This window comes from Crinia signifera, chromosome 5 (genome assembly GCF_055691185.1).
Source record: "Crinia signifera chromosome 5, ASM5569118v1, whole genome shotgun sequence".
NCBI classification, from domain to species: Eukaryota; Metazoa; Chordata; class Amphibia; order Anura; family Myobatrachidae; genus Crinia; species Crinia signifera.
In genome coordinates this window covers 283,768,700-283,790,928 of record NC_139221.1, presented here as the reverse complement: position 1 = coordinate 283,790,928, position 22,229 = coordinate 283,768,700, and the positions used below count along the sequence as shown (strand labels likewise).

The 22,229-nt window shown below is 43.8% G+C and overlaps 1 protein-coding gene across 1 annotated transcript in view; it reads right to left on the bottom strand.

Moving 5' to 3' along the window:
• MACC1 (MET transcriptional regulator MACC1) overlaps positions 1–21,871 on the bottom strand; it is a 42,062-nt gene extending 20,191 nt beyond the window's left edge. The window contains exons 1-2 of the mRNA XM_083189138.1: positions 21,734–21,871; positions 4,862–4,975 (exon numbers count right to left, since the gene is read on the bottom strand). Of these exons, the coding sequence (XP_083045264.1) occupies positions 4,862–4,967 (106 nt within the window). The 5' untranslated portion in view covers positions 4,968–4,975; positions 21,734–21,871. The remainder of the gene's footprint in view (positions 1–4,861; positions 4,976–21,733) is intronic.
• Positions 21,872–22,229: the final 358 nt, after the last annotated feature.

The following is a 22,229-nucleotide window of genomic DNA, read 5'->3' as shown; positions in this document are numbered from 1 at the left end:
GTGCACTGCAGGTGGGGCAGATGTAACATGTGCAGGGAGAAATAGATTTGCGTGGGGGTTTACTTCAAAGTGAGATCTATATTACAGTGTAAAGCAGTCAGTATTTTCCCTGCACAGAAACAAAATAACTCACCCAAATCTAAATCTCTCTGCACAGGTTACATATGCCCCATCTGCAGTGCACATGGTTTTGTCCATTTGAGAAGGAATCTGCCTTTGCGAGTGAACAAGAATAAGGGCCAATGGCGTAGCTACGTTTTGGGCGCCCCCCCGCCGTTAGGGGGGGGGGGCGCCCATACCCACCCCCCGCCGCCGCCCCGTCAAGCACCCCCCCACCGCCCATGCTAACCCCCTCTGCCTACCCCGCAGTCTTACCTATCGCGCTGGTCCCGGCGGCTCCGTTCTTCTGCTGAGGACCACCACAAAATGGCCGCCCCCATACAGCAGACAGTTTCAGAGAACAGTGTGCTATATGTTGGCGGCCATTTTGTGGTGGTCCTCATCAGAAGAACGGCGCCGCCGGGACCAGCAAGATACGTAAGTCTGTGGGGGATTGGGGGGGGGGGGTAACTATAGTTACGCCCCTGATAAGCCCCAATATTTCCCTAAATATATAAAAGTACAAAAAATGCATAAATGTGTAAAACAGGAATGCAATTTTAATACTTATGATTTATGGCCAGTGACCCGGGTCCCGTTCACACCGTAAAGAGGAGGCAGCATCAGCTTCAAGCTCCTCCTCCTCCGCCCCCCGATGACACACCACAGCTCTGCCCCCTTACTGACCCTGTGGAGAACCATCATCCCAAATTTCTGGGACTGACCAGTGTCTAAATCTCGAGTGCTACCAGGGGCTGGCTGGCAACTTTTAGCCTGGGGGGCAAGTCCAGAGCACCGGCCCATAAGTAACAGCGTATCGTTAAATGGAGGTTTTTCGTATATGTATTAATAAAAAAAAAAAACCAATAATAGGACACCACAGGCTGCTCCCCAGTATAATATCAGGAGCCCTACAGGATGCTCCCCCTGGCTAGTTATGCCAGAACCAGTGGCATTACTAGCCACTTTGGTACCCTGTGCCAGAAAGGAAATTGGTGCTTGCCCCACCACTGCACTAAAAATAGGAGAGTGCGCGCCGAAGGCGCGCAGCAAAATGTAGGAGCGATACTTCATGGGGAAGAGGCGTGACCCTATAAAAGTACTAATAACATCATAATGCCCATTATGTATTATGCCACAAAGCGTAATGCCCCTTACACAATATGCCGCACACCATAATGCCCATATGATATTACGACACACATTATGCTCCACGCAATGCCCCGAGTACACCTGCATATGACTACATAATGGCCCAGGGCCGACACTAGTAGCACTGATTATACATATGCCCACACCAGTTGCCGACACTAGTAAAGCTGCCTGTACATATGCCCACACCAGTTGACGACACTAGTAGCGCTGATTATACATATGCCCACACCAGTTGCCGACGCTAGTGGCGCTGCCTGTACATATGCCCACACCAGTTGACGACGCTAGTAGCGCTGCTTGTACATATGTCCACACCAGTTGCCGACACTAGTAGCGCTGCTTGTACACATGCCCACACCAGTTGCCGACACTAGTAGCGCTGATTATACATATGCCCACACCAGTTGCCGACACTAGTAGCGCTGCTTGTACATATGCCCACACCAGTTGCCGACACTAGTAGCGCTGCTTGTACATATGTCCACACCAGTTGCTGACACTAGTAACGCTGCCTGTACATATTTCCACACCAGTTGCCGACACTAGTAACGCTGCTTGTACATATTCCCACACCAGTTGCCGACACTAGTAACGCTGCTTGTACATATGCCCACACCAGTTGCCGACACTAGTAGCGCTGCTTGTACATATGTCCACACCAGTTGCCGACACTAGTAACGCTGCCTGTACATATGTCCACACCAGTTGCCGACACTAGTAACGCTGCTTGTACATATTCCCACACCAGTTGCCGACACTAGTAGCGCTGCTTGTACAAATGCCCCCACCAGTTGCCGACACTAGTAGCGCTGCTTGTACAAATGCCCACACCAGTTGCCGACACTAGTAGCGTTGCTTGCACAAATGCCCACACCAGTTGCCGACACTAGTAACGCTGCCTCTACATATGTCCACACCAGTTGCCCACACTAGTAGCGCTGATTATACATATGCCACACCAGTTGCCGACGCTAGTAGCGCTGCATGTACATATGCCCACACCAGTTGCCAACACTAGTAGCGCTGCTTGTACACATGCCGACACCAGTTGCCGACACTAGTAGCGCTGATTATACATATGCTCACACCAGTTGCCGACACTAATAACGCTGCCTGTACATATGTCCACACCAATTGCCGACACTAGTAGCGCTGATTATACATATGTCCACACCAGTTGCCGACACTAGTAGCGCTGATTATACATATGCTCTAACCAGTTGCCGACACTAGTAACGCGCCTGTACATATGTCAACACCAGTTGCCGACACTAGTATCGCTGCTTGTACATATGCCCACACCAGTTGCCGACACTAGTAGCGCTGCTTGTACACATGCCCACACCAGTTGCCGACACTAGTATAGCTGCTTGTACATATGCTGACACCACTTGCCGACACTAGTAGCGCTGCTTGTACACATGCTGACACCACTTGCCGACACTAGTAGCGCTGCTTGTACACATGCCCACACCAGTTAAAGTACACTCACATTTTACTTAATTGGTTCAGGGCACTTCAGGCTGGCAGCTCATCATCTCCTTCACAGTCGTGTAGCTCCGCCCCCTCCATACGTTAGCCCCGCCCCTTTTTCGATCCCTACAGGGTGTGACGCTGCCCAGGAGCAGGGAGGGATCCTCTGTGCTGTCCACGCTGCTGCCTGTAATGCAGTGTGATACAGGCGCAGCAGCTGGCGGCAGCCACAGAGGTCTGAGCTCCTCATAGAGTCCACAGCCACTCTCTGTAGCGGCCTCCTGCACTAGACGTCCTCAGACGAAGACCAGTCGGAAACTGGTTAGCCGTGGCTGCAGCAGCAGCCTCAGAAACAAACAGGCGGCCCGCACACAATAGATTGAGCGGCCCGGGGGGCATATGGCACCCTGCCCCCTGGCTCAGCCCGCCCCTGAGTGCTACCCAGTATTTTGGGTTGTGAAAGGGATAATAGTCACAAAATCCGGGCAGTGGAAGAATGATCGCGGTAGGGCCTCTTTGGTGATTTTTTTTCCACAATGAAAATCATTGCAAATCTGTTTCTTGAGACCTGTATTGATATGTTATTGTAGGATATCCCGCCAGAACTATTTACCCAGCAGCGGCTGAGAGTGATTTAGCACAGCAGATAAATCACTACTGGAAAATAAAGCTATATTGAAATCAATAGTATCTGATAATTACCTGTACACGGAGCATATCCCCCACTGTTAAACAGCCATTTTTCTCTGTGGAAAATCCACTAAAAATCACTTATGGCAATAAACTCAGTGTTTTACAGCTGTGGAAAACTGCAATAGAACAATATCCACTGTGACCGTTTATTATGCCGGTGACATATTGGTGATGTGTTTTTTCTTCTGTAACTGGAAATTCATTGGCGTTTAAAAAGTTCTAGCAATTTTACATAGGTCTTGCCTTGAACGGTGTTGGCTTATAAAATGATAAGGGCGGGATGTATTAAAATACATTGCCACCCTTCGCGCCCCCCCCCCCCCCCCGCCGCGATGCCAGCGCATATGTACTAACATATGCGGCTGGCATCGCAGTGCGGTAACGGAGCCCCCCCGCGATACCTGTACTCTGGTCTGCGGGGGGTCTCCGTCACCTCCCAGCCGGCTCCTGATGCCTACACGCCGGGGACAGCTAAGAAGGCTGTCCCCGGCGCCTCCTCCTCCCCCCTGCAGCCGGAAGGACGTCCGGGCCCGGCTGCGTTGATAAGGGGAGGAAGGGCTTACCTTCCGGGGTCCAGGAGGACCTGCAAGAAGGTAAGCCCAAGGGAGGGGGGAAAGGGGGGGGTCGGCGAGGCGGCGGGGTTGTGGCGACGTGGCGGGTAGCGAAAAGAACCCCATAGGCTTCTATAGGGTATCGCCACCCAAAGGTGGCGATACCCTGCCCCGTGATAACGGTGCGGCCGGGTAATAGTACATAGGAAAATGCGGTAATACGGGGGTTTTACCGCATTTTCCCTTTAGTACATCTCGCCCTAAAACTGTCCGCGGTTTACATTATTTTGCATTGCTTTGTACATTCGTATACATACTGTATTACTCACTTAATTATTACATTCATTTTAAAACATCCTATCAGTGTAACATTATTACCAGATTACCATTGCAGCAAATGTGTCTTCATTTTTTAATTATAATTGAGCCTTTCCTAAATAACGGTTGCCAAATTGTTCCCTTTATTGGCAGAATAATGTAGTACAAGACACAGTGATGCACAGATCCAAGCAGTTTTCCCTGTCACATTTCCAATAATTGTATCCATATAACAATATTAGATTTTGTCTTTATGGAAACTGGCTGGGAAACAGCTGACAAAAACTTACTTGCTGTAAGTAAATCATTAATCGTGGGATGTTATTACGCCGCAGAGTAAGTTAAATCCAAAATCTACTTTTTTTTTATTTTTTTTATAATAATTTCTCTATAACAATGTTACTAGGGGAGAACATCTGCATTTAACTTTTACTATTAACAAACCTAATTTGCCAAATTTGACAATAAAGTGAGTTCAATAAAAGCTAAATATGTATAATGCATTGCAAACAGTACAGTATATCGTGCTGATACAAGTTAAATGTTTAGTAAACTTAGAAGACAGGTTTTACCTGGTTTATTTGTAGATACATTTTGTCCATCCAAGTCAATTAATGTTCCCTCGGATTTGCTTCTTGAAATGCCACCGGACTTGAAGGAATGCAGTCGTCTTGACATTGTCCTGTCTAATAAGACAATAAGAGAATTGATGGGGTATAAATAAATTAAAATGTATGAATATCACTCTGGCGAAAGTAATACTTTTAGAAGAAGATTCAAGCTTCAGCAATATCACAAGTGTTTCCTGCTGGCCATATATCAGAACGATTCTAGGCCCGAATCCACGATCCGATGGATTTATTATTTATTAACAGTGTCTTATATAGCGCACACATATTCCACAGCGCTTTGCAGAGAATATCTGAACATTCACATCAGTCCCTGCCCCAGGGGAGCTTGCAATCTATATTCCCTACCACATGTACACGCACACATCCACTCTTGGGTTAACTTTGTTGGGAGACAATTAACTTAACAGTATATTTTTGGGTTGTGGGAGGAGACAGAGCACCCAGAGGAAACCCACGCAAGTACAGGGAGAATATACAAACTCCGCACAGTTAGGGGTGGGAATCGAAACCGTGACCTCAGCGATTATGTGCACATTGTGAGGTACTCCGGTACAATGACCTGGTTCCGCAGGTCGAGAGTTCGCTCTGTTGATCATATGTGCTCCACATATGATCAGTCAGGATGGCTTGGGTCGTAAGCAGATCGTACAGTATGTGCTTTAAGCACATATGTTCGATCATACGACCTGCATCATATGCAGCTCATTCTAATATATGGCCAGCTATACAATGCTGAGCCTACCATATGACGCAATGCTGAGCCTACTGTATGGGGCAAACAACTAGCTGTATATTCACTGAATTGGACTAAGTACTGACAAAAATGACCCTTTCTTTTGTTGATCATTGTATAAAGATCTAGGAGTATTTTCATTGCTGATGCAACACATTTTCATAATTCAAAGCTTAAACTTATTTATAAACTAGTAGTAATGTCTGCCTTGCCTGGCTTTTTTTGTGTAATTTTTTTATCCTCTTTGTCTCCACCACCACCCCAATCTAATTCTCTCCCCCACACCATGTATATTCCCTCCTAACACTTTCTCCCTCCCCCTTCATTTCCCCTTCTTTGATTTTCTTCCAAACCCACTACTTTCCCCTAACTCTCTGCTCCCTCCCATCCCATACAGATTCTTATCACCGCCCACTCAGAATCCCAACTGCCCGGACTAAGAAATCAGGGGAGTGCAACGAAGCCCGTTGTGGGCTCGCTGCACTCGCCACGCTGCGGGCACAGTGGCTTGCTGCTCTCGCCACATATTTTATTCTCCTTCTATGGGGGTCGTGGATCCACTGCCCATGTTTTGGGCTTTTAGCAGTCGGGATTCCGACATCAGATTAACGACTGTCGTGATCCCGACTGCCGGTGAGTCCTCCGGCACCCGTTACAGCCCTGTACTGACCTGGTGACAGTTCTCACACTGCTGCCAGCAAGGGCACTTCTAGAGAGGAGTAGTCCTGTGTACAGATTCCACCTAGGCCCCCTCCTTTCTAGCCGGCATCGCTGTAGACTCTGGGCATTAGGGTCACTGGTGAACCCTAGCACTGTCACAGAGTCACTGAGCATTCGCAAAATGCTACAAAAATATATAATAAAAAATATGTTTTGTGATGACCTGCTGACCATTTTATATCTTATATAATGATCTAATAGGATGCTTAAATATAATTTGTTACCGTCCATAAGCTAATAAAACCACCAATATTTGCAGGCAGCTTTTCCTAGTGTGAATGTTGGCTGTATACTATACACACAAACGCCAGCTGTGGAGGCGCGGCTTTACGTAGTTCTCACATGGATCTGATGCTCCAGAAACTTGCTGCTCTGTACAGTAAGCAGCCTTGCGGGTTTGGAAGAGTACACACCCTACAGCTGTCATGTTAACAGCCAAGTGCAGAAAATCATGTAATTCAAGTTTAGAATTCATATGATGGGGAAATGCAAAACCACGCTCACCGCAAATGGTGTCCTGATGAAGGCTGAAGTGAAATTACTAGGCTCTTCTCCATCAAGCTGTCAGCAACTCTATTATTTCTTTGTACCCTTTGCTGCTGGGCCAAGTACGTCACACGCATGGAGCAATTAGCCAAGCCCGAGGACAGTGTTCATCTTTATAAAAGGACAGATGTCTCCTGATCACTTATACCTCTGTCAGACATAAGCATATAACTTGGCTACAGGGCATTATAGGGTGGCAACGTTTCATTTTGGGTGCATGGTATGGACAAAAAAATTAGTGTCTGGACCGTTTGGGGGTGGGGGTAGCAGTTGCATGATGTGACACACAGCCACTGTGACCCAGAAGATGGCATTCCCACATCTGGCTTCGGAGACAGGCTGCGCAGCCAGGGGGCTTAGACAGGATTTTCAGGCACCCAATGAATGCTGGGAGACCCTTATCAATGGAATACCCAGGTCTGGTGTGTAGGGGGATGACCCAGAAATAACCAGGGTCATCACCCATGTACAGTATGAAATGGGTTGCCCCAGCTTTGACCCTTGCTTGGTGTTCCGTGTCTGATTTTACGACTGAAAGTATTATTTTTGTTTTTTACACTCTATGGTGCTGTAATGCATGACTTGAATTAATTGCCTGTCTTGTGCAACACAAAATGGGCTATTCGGTGTGATTAGAGGACAGGTGAGTGAGGTCACATCTGTAAACAAAGCAAAACGGAATACACTTTATTATAACCTTTTGCTTTTTACTAAGGAAAAGACTTTCTCAAAAGTCATGTACATTTCTTTTTAAGGTTATTTTCAACTTGTTGTAAACTTTGTGTTCGATTAGCATTCCCAAAGTATCTGGCTGAAAATTTTGGGTACTTATGTAGTATCTGGGCTGCCGATTTTTTGATTGTATGCCTTAAGTTAAGGCATACAATCAGATGCGATGCGATGCGATATCGCATCGCATCGCATCGCATCGCATGCGACCATCGGATGCGATGACCCGATTTTTCCATAGGAATCAATGTTAAAATGGACTGAGTCCATTTTAACATGGAATTCAATGGGAAAAAGGGGTCCTTTTCATACCCCTGCTATCCAAGTGGGCATGGAGTTGGATATAAACCTGTGGCGAGCGTAGCGAGCCACCGAGCCCGAAGCGTGGCGAGCGAAGCGAGCCCCGCGAGGGGCCGGTATTCTGTGTCCCCTCGCGGGGCTCGCTACGCTTGCCACGCTTCGGGCTCGGTGGCTCGCTACGCTCGCCACAGGTTTATATCCAACTCCATGCCCACTTGGATAGTAGGGGTATGAAAAGGACCCCTTTTTCCCATTGAATTCCATGTTAAAATGGACTCAGTCCATTTTAACATTGATTCCTATGGAAAAATCGGGTCATCGCATCGCATCGCATCGCATCGCATCGATGGTCGCATGCGATGCGATGCGATGTGCCCGATTCGACCCGATTTAGAAATCGGCAGCCCAGATACTACATAAGTACCAAATTTTGTTCTGATAAATTAGAATGTTCCGATGGATCTCAGTATGATCTAACAGATTGGTGGATAGAGATTTTGTTAGGACATAAAAAATGGTAAATACAAAGTATTGTCCCTATATAATGCATCTATTATTATATACAGTGGTGACTTTCTATAGTACTTGATCTATTTGTTTTGCTCTATTAAAACTTTGAGACATTAAAAAAAAAAAACCTAGGCGGCAACCCTACAAATTACACACAAATAAACAACTTTTTTTTTATGAAGATGCAGCTAATTAAATAGTGTTTTATTAGAGATATTAAAACATAATCGTTTAAGTAATCATGTGCAATTTACACTACTCTAATTTCCTTGCTCTGGCTATACATTGGCCTAAATAAACGATGAATGGCTTTTAAAATTGTAATTGTAAACTCCTTAGTCGCAGTGTGATAAATACACAGATGGATTAAAAGTAGTACGTCTTACAGTACCACAACCCAAGGAAATTGCAGCACCCTTAGAATACAGCTCCAAAAAAACTATATTATTATTTTATTCAGTTTTTTTTTTATTTTAAAAATGCATTTGTACTGGAAGCTCTGTCAGGATTTTCAGCTTCCAGTGTCCCGGTCCTTGCTCCTGTTTTGCCTTATTTGTGTATTGTCACTACAAGGCCCCGTTTCCACCAATCTCAATCCAACTTTAAAAAAGTTGGATTGAAGCAGGAAGGATGGTGTTGGGTGAGCAGCACTCCCAGCATTGCCCCACCTTCCACCACCTTCTCCCATTGCTCACCCAGCCCCGGCCAGGTGAGCAGCAGCAGTAGCCAAATCCGACAGTCATATTTGGCCGCTGATTGAATAGGTAGTGTTGGATCCATTCCGACAAATAAATGTCGGAATGGATCGGACAGTAATTGATTATACCTCCGTGCAGTGACACAATCAACAAGCACAGCTATTTATTTGCTAAATAAAATTTACACTTAAAGAAATAAATACACTTCACAATACACATGATTGGTGTTGGACTGCTACTATGCATCATAAAAATGAGATAGCTTTTACAGATTTACTAATGGGATAGAGATGGACACGCCTGATAGACTCACACTGAGAGCTGTGGAAGATATAGGCCCTTATTCTGGTTGGTGCGGATATGTCCGCGTGCGTTCGTTCCGCCGATGTTTTGTGTCTGCGCATGTGCAGAGGCATATCTGCGCATGTGCGAAAGGGACATACGTCCAAATTCCGCATGAATTGTTTACACTACGAACAGGGGGAAGAGAGGGGCGTGAAGGGCTGTTTGGCCTCATTAACATATGCATACGCCTCGCGTTTCATGGGCGTTCCCATGAAAACGCTTGGCGTACGTATGGTAATGCGGCTGTGACGCACGTGTAGGGGGCGGACATATGACATTGCCGGATGTCAGCTGCCCGCTCAGATCTCTGCTTTTGCACGGAGAAATGCCCGAGTGGTCTGAGCTCGCGGGAGCTGCCTGACTGCTCGGTCCTGCATTCGATGGTATGCGACCATCGAATGATGGGGGAGGTTCCCAGAAATGGAGGAGGTGTACACATGAGAAATCCACTCGTGCTCCGTGCGGTCAGCGTCTTACCGCATTCGGACGGAGTGAGCGATCCGTACGGAAGGCGGGGTTTATGACGCACAGTCCTGACGCATAATCGGCTCCGGCCGCACAGACCAGAATAAGGCCCGTAGTGACAGAAATGAACAATACATATATGACACTTGGAAACAGATTCAAAGAACAGTCAGAGACTTATGGGACAAATAGACAGACACATTGATAATACTCCAATCGCATTCAAATTGATTGTGGTATAATAAAATAGACAATGTTTAGGTAGACAGTAATTTGGTTGACACCATATGGTCGACATTCATTAGGTCAAAAGTGGTTTAGATCAACAGGTACATATGACCAAAACTTTTTTGGGGGTTATTTTGTTCCAAATGTAGTATACCATTTAATTCAAGAAGTCAACTACTTCCTGAGTTGTGTACAGCACTCCCTGAGAAGTTGGGCAGCCCCCAACCCAGCTCAACACCCTTCACTGCTGTTAGATGATCATAGCTTGATTTGCAGAGAAGAGCAGTGGTGACCATAGACAACTTTCCACCCACCTGCAGGTGACAGTGTCCAAATAGCAGGACTAAGCAATGTCATTGGGAAGGTTGGGAGGTATGGTTTTTAGCATCCATGGGCATGATTATAACAGTACAATGTGTGTGCAATAAGTTTTTGGATGTGCAGCTTTATTGGTAGAGAAGACAACATCTGTCTGGTTGACAATCTATCTCTGACTAAAGTTCATGTAAAATGTCAAGGCACAGAAAGAATAATGAACATCACTGCACACCAAGGACATCAGCATGTTCACTTCCTTCACAAATGTGTTGTAGAGTTCAACAGAGGTCACTGGAGAGACATGATCTTCTAAGACTGTGATAGCAAGAAAGTTTTGACCAACTGCAAGCTGCTTTTGAGGAAGACGCACCATCCCAAACCACTGTGTTTGAGCGCTTGCAGAATTTTGGCATAGGCGATGGGGAGCAATGCAGCTGTTCTGTGTCTGCCATCACCAAGGACATTGTTGCTGGGTGGCCCAGTTAAAGAAGTAGAAAGTCGTCTCATTGGGATACATGCACTTGATATTCAACAAAAAGTGTAGTCTCAGTAATATTTCTACATGCTGGGTGCCCCATCATCACTTCAAACGCAAGAGGAGGCTCGGGGTGATTTGTTGCTGCAACTTGCTGTCTAGGTTTGATGGCAGTCACTCAAACCCTGCCTGGGAGATTATCAACGGTGATGATTCCTGATCTACAGTTTTGACCCCAAGACCAAGTTGGTCTAGTGTAACCCAGTTTGAGTTGTGCTGCCACAGAAGTTCTGAAATTAGCCCAGCATGGCCAAGCAGAATGTGGCTATTTTTGTGGCCAAGACTGGTCATGTTGGTACCTTAAATCTCATGTAGTAGCACACCGTCACTGGGGAATGGTACACAAACAAAGTGCTAGAAGCCATTTTCAGACACCATTTAAGAACTCATGAGTTGTGGATTTTCTGGCCCATGCACGCTTCCAGGAGCCTAGTCATCCTGTATAAGACCTGCTTTGGACCCAGGGGAAATGAGTGCATGCAACTTTGCATAGACTTTTCTGGCAAATACTTTGATAAATTGGAATGTTCACTTTTTATGTAAATAAAATGCTTTTTGCCTATCCGGAAACTATTGCAAACCCCACCTTATACTGTGAACATACCATAAAACATCAATAAATATAATGATCATTCATATCCATCTCTTTTTGTAGATGCAGAAAATGGATTCATCTCTGTTAATAGTTTTTGAACAGTTATTTTTGTTATGAAAATTACCTAGAATTCAATTTAAATTAATTGATTAAATTCAATATGAATACTCTAAAAACATGGCAACCTACCTCCAAATATTTTCACATGCACACAAACCCTGCCCACTTTTGGTTAAAAATCATGTCCAGCAATTTGGGTCAATACAGAACGTATACCTCCCAACTTTGGAGATATGCAATCCGGGACTCCGAGCTCCGTGAATAGATGTGGCCTATTTGAAAGAGGCATGGCTTTGTGGGGATGACACTCTTACGAAGCCACACCCCTGTTTTGCCACCTTGGGGGTATGACCAGCGTTCTATTTTGCAAAAAGGACTATTTGATGAAATCCTAAACCATTAATATAAATAAATAACCCATAGAACTGGGTTACAGGAGACAAATATCTAGATGGGTGTATATAGCTTTAACTAATTTGAACTTGTTTAGCAATTATTAATTCTAAAGCAACACATGTACAGTTAGATATGTTTTTAAAGGGAAGCTTTGCATTGTGTTACATACAAAGAATGGCACTCCTAGGAGGAGGATAAAGACACCATATGGAATCCACTTGTCATAATTCGTTGCTCAGCGATATGAAAGATAAAAGGCATGTTTACATTGAGTGGCAGCTGACTTTTGTTTGGTATGCATTTCTTACTTAACATATGCTCTTGTAAAACAACAGGTGTAAGGTGAATGCGATTCTGTAGTACAAAACCTTTTGAGATCTATATATACCACAAAGCCTCTTAAAAAATAAAGACATCTGCAACTTCACAAGGTACATGAAACGAAGACACATCCAATCGCATGCCGCCGCTGCAGGATAGATCATTCGATGGTCATGACCATCGAATGACTTCTCCTGGCTTCGCAAATATAAGTCAATCTGACTTATATTTGCGGCTGCCAGGACAAAGACAGGGCGGGCAGCTGACATCATGTGACTTCAGGCACCCGCCCCCCCGGCCTGCCCGCGTACCCATGGAAATGACCATCAAACACTGGGCGTTCCCAATAGCCACCAGCACCGCCATTCCGCTGACTGGATGTGCAGATCGGCATTGAGCAATGATCGCCGATCCGTAGAGGGATCAGGGAAAATTAAGCATGCTTCCGATGTACAAAATTCATTGAAATAAGTCCACCTGTGTCAAATTAAAGTGTTTCAATTGTTGTCAAAATAAAAAGGTCTATTATTGGGAAATGTATTTTCAAACAAGAGATAGAGGGTGAGATTTAATGGGATGAGAGATTCAGAAAGTGAGAGATTTGGTAAGAAATCTCCAGTTTTTTTAAAGCGGCAATCATTTACACTGCAAAATCAGTTTGAATTTGAAGTGTATATATTTGCCGCTTTAAAAAAACTGGAGATTTCTCACCAAATCTCCCACTTTCTGAATCTCTCATCCTATTAAATCTCACCCTCAATGTGAAGATCACAAAGGATTCCAAAACAAATCAAAGAAAACTGTTAAGAATTAAAGATGCAGAATATATAGTGACGTTTAGTATTTACAGCGGCATTCTTTATTAATGATTATCTTGCAAATAGGAATACTTTTTCAGACCCTGTGCCAGCAAGTGCTAAAAAGTTAATTGCGCGTATACATCATCACGCTGGGTTCGGACAGAGTTGAGCTACTTTACATGTGCTTGAGATAATTACAAGAGAAGCATCCAAAAACAATTGTGGAAAAGCACCCCAATGGCTTCATCTAACACCAACATTTTCCAACTGTTCCGATTCTAGTTAAATGGAACTTGTATAGACAGCTGGTTGTCCTGAAAATGCATGACTAAATCTGTTCTTCATTTAAGATCATTACAAGTTCAGCAAAATCAGTGAAGCAAACTGTATGAGTTAGTATTTAACTGTCACAGTGATAAAGTTCAGTCTCCTGCCAAAGGCTTTGCTCTTTCAACTGAGCTTGCACAGCTAGAAATGTTGAAGACTCATCTATCTGTGAGCATCTGAATACATAATATCCATCACTAGGATTTGATTGGTTCTGTGCAGAGTGCATCCAGACAGAGGAGTGTACTCAGGACATCAACTTATGCAGCCGAATTGTGCAACCTTTCATTGTTCCTTCTGGATAGAAACTTGTATTGATTGATTTTATACAGTAGCGTTACTATAAAAACTGCCTTTATTCCCCCCTGCTAGAAGTTTCAGGCAACAAATCCCCCCCAGCCCCCTGTGGTACCATCTTTTTGCAGGAAATCTGCCACCAGATTCTGTCGCATCTGCCTCCATTAACATTGTCCCTCCCAAAATGTCCACCACCTCCTTTAGAATCTATAATAACTGTCTCTTGTGAGACAATGGCCATTTTGGTATGGACATTATCAATGGGCACAGGTGTGATGGGACAGCTGATAAGTATATTGGAGTGTTATGGCCCCCACACATAGCACAATTTTCAGGCACTTTCTGAGCGATTTTACTAAATCGCTCAGAAAATGCCTGAAAATGCATGTAAATCGCTGTGTATATAGCCCACACAGCGATTTACATGCGCGCCCCCGCCGTTCTGAATCTGCACAAGATTCAGAATGGCCCGGTCAGTCAATTCATAACAGTCGCTCAGAAGCTCCTGCTCATCTCCCGCATGTGTGGCGCGGGGATGAGCAGGGCCATCTGAGCGACTGTCATGCCGGTGACTGTGACTGTCAAGCCCCGCTGCCACCGACCTGGAAGCCCCGCCGCCGCCGCCTGGAAGCCCCGCCGCCGCCGCCTGGAAGCCCCGCCGCCGCCGCCGCCTGGAAGCCCCGCCGCCGCCGCCTGGAAGCCCCGCTGCCGCCGCCTGGAAGCCTCGCCGCCGGAGCCCAGCAGAGACGCTTCCTGGACCTGCCGGGTGCCGCGCCCGCCCTCTGCAGTCAGATGGAAGCTGCAGTGAGAGGACGCGACGCTGGAAGACAACGGAGTTGGTAAGTATATTCTTTTTTTTTTTTTTTACACTGTGCCACCAACGGTTGAGGGGAGAGGGGGATGCCACACTATACCACCAACGATTAAACTTTTTATATGGGGGACTAAACTGTGTATGCATATATATATATATATATACTGTGTGTATATATATATATATATATATATATATATATATATATATATATATATATATATATATATATGTATATATATGTATATGTATATGTATATATATGTATATGTATGTATATATATGTATATGTATATATATATATATATATATGTATATATATATATATATATATATATATATATATATATATATATATGTATATATATATGTGTGTATATATATATATATATATATATATATACACTATGTATGTGTATGTATATATATATATATATATATATATATATATATATATATACTGTGTGTGTATATATATATATATATATATATATATATATATATATATATATATATATATATATATATATATATATATATATATATATATATATATATACTGTGTGTGTATATGTATATATATATATATATATATATATATATATATATATATATATATATATATAGCGCAGTCTGGGCAGGCACATCCAGAGTAGCCAGCTGCACAATGTCCAGTCGTGACAGATTTGAGATCTCCCGTGCTGAATCTCCCAATTTGAATCTCTGACACAAATCTCTCTGTATGTGGCTCATTGTCTGAAATGAGCCAATTAGTGAAATCTCTTGTGCTGAATCTCCCGTTATGTATCTCTGGCACACATCTCTGCGTATGTAGGGCCCTTTAGCAATAGCTAACCAGTGATTTTAAGCCACTGCGGCATCTTTTGCTAAGCCACTAATTTTATATATAATTACATGCTACCATCATATATATCCAGCTTAGTTGAGTAATGCAGGGGTCCTCAAACTATTTTGCTCTGGGACCCCATCAGACAATAAAAATCAGAGCCGGCCTTAGGCATAGGCAAACTAGGCAATTGCCTAGGGCATTTGGAATGCCTAGGGGCATCAGCAGCTTCTGCTGATTAAAATGATATGCAGCATGCCTATATTCTGTGTGTGAGTGAGGCTGTATCTGCATATGAAATAGTGTATTCATGGAAATCATTATAACATAGTATTCCGTATGCAGGTACAGCCACAGTCGCACACAGAATATAGGCATGCCGCATATCATTTTAATCATCGGAAGCTCCTTGTGTGTACTGGTCATAACAATGCAAATAAGATGAATTTTCAGCAAAAAAGGCACCCAACGTTAGCAGAACTGGCCAGGAGCTGCATGGTCTATTGAGGCAAGATGTATGAGGAAACATCTGTATCCAAGCAGAGGCAGAGGTCACAGTGTTAGCGGCTGTGCGAGTGCTGTCTGCAGGTGGGTTGGTTGTGCAATAGTGTTCAGCATATGTGTAAGGGGCATTATGTGTGTCATGCATAAATGCATTAATAATGTGCAACATATGTGTATCAGGCATTATGTGTGTCATGTGTATAAGGGCATTAATAATGTGCAACATATGTGTAATGGGCATTATGTGTGTCATGTGTTTAAGGGCATTAATAATGTGCAACATATGTGTAAGGGGCATTATGTGTGTCATTATGTGTATGAAGGGCATTAATAAAGGTTGGCATAATGTGTAAGGGGCATTATGGTTATAAGGACATTAATAATGTGTGTCATGTGTAAGGGGCATTACTGTGTGGTATTATCAGGGGTGCCGAGAGAAAGGGGTAGGGGGTACAAATTACCAGGGCCAAAGTCTGATGGAAGGGCCCAGTGGGGGCCCCGGGCCTCCTCCCCTTAAGTGACAGCAGCAGCTGCAGCTCTTCTCCTCTGCCCAGCACACACTGCTTTGTGCTGGATTGCAGTGTGGCCATGGAGGTGCTTAAAATACAGTATTTTCTCAGTTTTTTTTTCTAAGGGTATAATGTGAATAATGTGAGGAGTAATGTATATAAGGTAAAGTGGTACTACTGGGTGATGTAACGTGAATAAGGGACACCATTGCATGATATAATGTGAATAAAGTGGCACTACTGTGTGGCATAATTTGAATTGGGGGTACTATTGTGTGGCCATGCCCCTTCCCAGCAAGAACACACCCCTGTTTGGGCTGCGCACTGAATGTGTGTACTGTTTCTATTTAAAATATTGCGGGTAGGAGCACCAAAATGATGACTGCTATGATGAGGGTTGATGGTGCTGGGAAAGGGGAGCAGGGTCAGAGGCGGAACTAGTGGTGGTGCTAGGGGGCACCAGCCAAAATCTTGCCTAGGGCTTCATTTAGGCTAGGGCCGGCTCTGATAAAAATAATGACAGGACCCCAGCAAGTTACTGCAAAAAGTCATCCCATCACATGTGTAGTCAGCAGACAGCACATACATGGCAGCATTGTGGAGGCACAACATGATGGGAGGCGTCTAATATACCATAACCCATCACATCACATGTGTAGTCAGCAGACGGCACATACATGGCAGCATTGTGGAGGCACAAAATGGGAGGAGTCTAAAATAACTGCTAACCTAGAAAGGCACTTCTAATTTAAAATCTCTAATAATCCAGCACATCAGTATTTTATTTGAAGTTAAACATTAAAATCAATGATTAATTTGGATTTCCCTGGGCCTCTAGGAATCTCTGAAAGGGTCAGAGGAATACTGAAAATACACAATCATATGAGTAACAGCAAAGTCACTAAAAAAACATTTATCCACATTATCCACATCCGCTGATCTGTGGGTTTACCTGTGTTTATTATAAACATTTGGCAGCTATTGTTTCTGTCTACGGGACTTTGCATATTTTTGTGAGTCACACACATACACACAACACACACACACAGGTGTGGTCTCTGTTCATGATACTGATAAACAATTGCAGTGACCAAGAAGAATGTCAAAGTCATTTGAATTTGACACTCAGCCACAAATAACGAAATAATGATTAAATGAGTTTAATAATAATTTGTTACATTAGAACAAATAATAATCATAGAAACTTAATGTAAAACAGTATTTAAAAAAATCCTTGAAGTTTAGTTCCGGTTTTTGGGGATGTTCCCGCATCCCTCCCGTGGCTGGCCGTGCTCACTTTTGCCGTGAATAGAAGTTGTGCGCAAAGCTTCTATTCATGCCCCACAGTGGTGAAAATGGGGGCGTGGCCTCGCGAGAGTGTTGCAAGTATAGGCCATGCCCCTATTGTTAGGCCATGCCCCCAAATGTTTGACGCACCTTCGGCGCGCTTGTGAGCGTCGGAGGTGCATTCCTCCTCCTGATCTATGAAAGTTGGGAGGTAGCCATACATATAACACACACGCATACACAAACACACAGAACACACATAAAACACATACATATACACACATGCTGTAGAACACATGCATACACACAAAAACAAACACACATGCACAGATACACAAAATAGTCTGAATGCTGCTAAAATTAGTAATGCTCCTCATGTACTGAAAGGGTGGGGGTTGTTCTAGACTGGAAAGCCACACAAAACAGTTTTCCCTCAACACATAAAGAGACATTAGCAGCAAGATTTGAAAAGGTGCATGGTAGTAGGGAAGTCCGATCTTAGATACAAATATACAAAAAAAGTGTAAGCCTCCAGGCCATGGCCAAGGCTTCCCTGATACTGGAGGTCCCTAGACTGCATGATAACAGTACCCACTCTGTGCCATATAATTGTCTACTGCAGGACCTGGAATGGCTGGGAGGCTTCCGAAAATCGGGTCCCCCTCCTGGCCCCCCAGAAAGGTGGGCAACCCTCCTGGATAGTGGAGCCCCCTTCATCTTCCCGCCGTAGCATTAATTTGTGGCTTTTTTTTGGGGGGGGGGCACAATTGTGTAATTTAGCTCCACCCCTCCCTGAAGACCCACAAATTGCGGTATTTGCATTACTGTGGGGTGGGGCTTGATGACGTTTACATCATGCACCGCCCCTCTGACGTGCTGCTGACAGTCTACTCTACAGGCTTCTCCTGGTGAGGAAACTTTAAAAGTAGGCAACCCTGTGTAGGACTATACGGTAATAGCACATGCTGCAATTCCAGGGCTGGTTGTTGAGGACAGAGCCAATATTATGCAATTGTATATGAATCATACACAGACCTGAAGATTGCAGCACCCACCCACGATGGGCTAAAGTCTTGGGCCATGGGAGAAACATGTGTCCATTGATGGAGGATGGGGCATATGTATCAATTATTGGGTTTTACACCCGATAATTATCTCTTATCGCTGCTATGCATGGCAATAAGAAATTTTATACCACCTGTACGTATCACTCTAGCACCTGTCCTTGCTATGTGTATTAGATGCTAAGTAGTTGCTCCAGCTGTCTCATCACTACTATATGGGGAATCCTGGCACATAATGTGCACGCGCAGTCTAGTGACCAGGCCCATGCAGCTTCCATTTCCAGGGAGGGTCCCAGAGGAACTGTTTCCAGGTGATGTCTGTGAAAGGTAGCCCATAGGATAGGACAGAGCGTCTACCGCTATCTGCAAATAACGTTAGCTGTCGGACCCAAGCTACAGAATGATTCAAATTTTACGATCTCGGTAAATCTGACAGCATTGCATATCCCATAGATACCTATTGGGACTGTGGCTGCTGTCAGAAATGGAGGAGCAGCAGCAAATATCTCCAATATCTTCTGTCCATCCTTCATAGAGTTACTGTAGGTACATTTTTGGATGATATTGCTCAAACAAATGATAAACAGGCTCTTTACTACTTTGACATCTAGCAGAGCTATTGTTTAGAAGATAAAATGCTCCATGAGTTATGGTACCAACCAGTGACAGCTAAAAAGTTGAGGCTGCAGTACAGTCCAAAATCTAAATAGGGGAGCCACCAACCGACATTCCAAACATTGCTGCCCAGGACTCACTAGCAGTTGTTGTGGAAGCCATATTTGAATTTTGAATTGCGTTGTAGCCCTCATCTGGAACTGCCTCTGATACAGGGGCCGAATTCAGATCCTGTTACTGTTGCATTGTATGTCACAAAGTACTTACTGTATGCTCTGTATTTTGCACATGTGCACGACCCCTACTGCGCGAATACAATACGTTCCTGCAATGTTGGATGTACAACAGCTGCAGAATGCAAGTAATTGACAATCTGCAGCCACTTGGGACAGAGGAAGGGGCAGATGACGTCTGGTTACCAAAACAATGAGTGTCACCTCAATTTTAGGAGAGTGCAGAGTCCAGAATCTCTAGCCTGGTAAATTAGCCAAAACCCCATTGTCCCCATTGAGAAAATAAGGGGTCCTTCACTATCCTGAGATACTTAACTAAATGTAGGAGATAAACCCCTTAAGCATGCATCTGGAACAGCCAGTAGAATACGGGTGTGGTACAGGGGTTCGACAGTCGGGATCCCGACAGTCATTAGCCCGATGTCGGGATCCAGACTGGCCGGACCCAGACAGCATGGTGAGCGCAACTAAGCCCCTTGCTCCGCGAGCCACCGATTCTATTCTCCCTCTATGGGGGTCTTGGACCCCCACGAGGGAAAATAGCCGACGACCGTCGGGAACCCGACTGTCAGTGTTTTGACAGTCGGGATCCCGATGTCGGGGAAATGCCTGTCGGGATCCCAACTGTCGGGACCCCATCTGGCACCCATAGAATACTTGGTTATATAGGAAAAAGTGATGGGAAAACAGCAGTTTATATTACCACATACTGTATATACAGATTCGTAGCACCTAGAATAGAGAATAAAACAGGAAGTAGCTGCTAACGTGCTTCACTGACTCCATAACAAATCTTATCAGAAAAGACATCAAGAGATGAACATGTACAGCTCGGAGGAGAGAAGGGACAAATGGGCTATTATAGAAACATTCAAATATATCACAAGTATTGATAGAGCTCTGGAAGGCAGTAAGAGGATTATTTATTTACAGTTTCTTATATAGCGCAGAATATTCCGTTATGCTTTACAATGCAAACAACAGTGATAAAACAAACTGGGTAATAACGGCCCGACCCAGAGGTAGGAGGGCCCTGCTCGCAAGCTTACAATCTACAGGTAGAACAATGGGGAACACTGTGTGGAAGAATTCTAGAGCTCATTACAAGGAATAACAATGGAGAAAGCCCCAAGATAGATGCGATAGAACAAAGAACCCTATCAATTGGTCAGTGTTGGTGATAGCATTGCAATCACCATAGGTAACCACCAAAAGAGAAACTTTGTGTATGGGAAATCATGGAATTACTTAATCTGCTATTGTTATGTCAGGATAACTTTGAGCTGAAAAATGAATGAATTAATGCTTTATTATAATTATATATTATAATTAATAGAATTGAAATACAAAGTCAGAAGATAGGGGTAATATACAGCAGGTCCTTTAATTCATTTAAAATCATTTCCCCGTTTGCTAAAGGAACACGTGGTGGTAACACTTTCATTAGAATGGGTAAAGAAATGGGACAGTCAGCATTCCCTGTCTAAGATCACAGATTTGTTACAGTGATTTCATAAAAGTAGCCCAAGAAATCATTTACCTCTTTTTAATATGTTGCATTTTTATTGGAATACTTTATATTTGTCATCCGAAAACACTGTAAACTACTATTTTTGCAATATATTACTTTCAGGGGACTACAGCACAAAAATCATTTGTAGCCTTTTTTAATTGTGCTCAGATGAATACATTTTATCAGTAGCATACTGCACTGTAGCTCCAAAGACAGACACCTGTTTATCGGAACACCTCCTTCAGTACTATTGTATGAACCATCATCATCATTTAGAAATTTTATATGCAAAAACCAATATGTTAAAAGAAAACTGTATGATATGACTGAACTATACTGTATATAGATAACACATAACAATAAAGCGTACAGACACTTCTAATTGAAACGTCCTTGCTCAGTTTATACAAAGTTCCAAGTCATTACATAAATCTCAGTCACTTCGATGAAATCCAACATTGTTTAAAAAATGATTGTGTAGTTGATGTTATATAAAAACTTACGTTTTATAGAAATTCAACTCAGGTGAATCTATTCATGGTGCTCTCCCCATGCTCGGTTGTCCCTGTTTGTTTACCTAGTAAAGCAGGTAACTGCAGAGAGTAAAGATTAGCTTGTTGAGCAAGACTAGGCAAACTCAGACACACCTTGCCCACTCCTCCTAGCCCTACTCACTGACATACCAGAGTGCACAGGCTGATGGGATCTGGAGTCCATGGGTGTATTATTACATGCCCAGTAATAAGAATGAGAACACACTACCCACAATCCCCACCTGTCTACCTGTGTGTAAACCTGAAACCAAAAAAGGAGTTTCGGTTGAAGGAGGGGAAAAAAGTGAAATCTCCTGTCTCTGTGTCTGAAAAGTGTCATGTTTATAATTGTAAAGGAAGAGGAACTATTGCCGTGTGCAATGTAGTGTAGATATAGTGTGAGGCTCATAGTTCTCCCTGAAACCACCTGCTCCTATTCAATAAATAGCACAATACATACAGTACA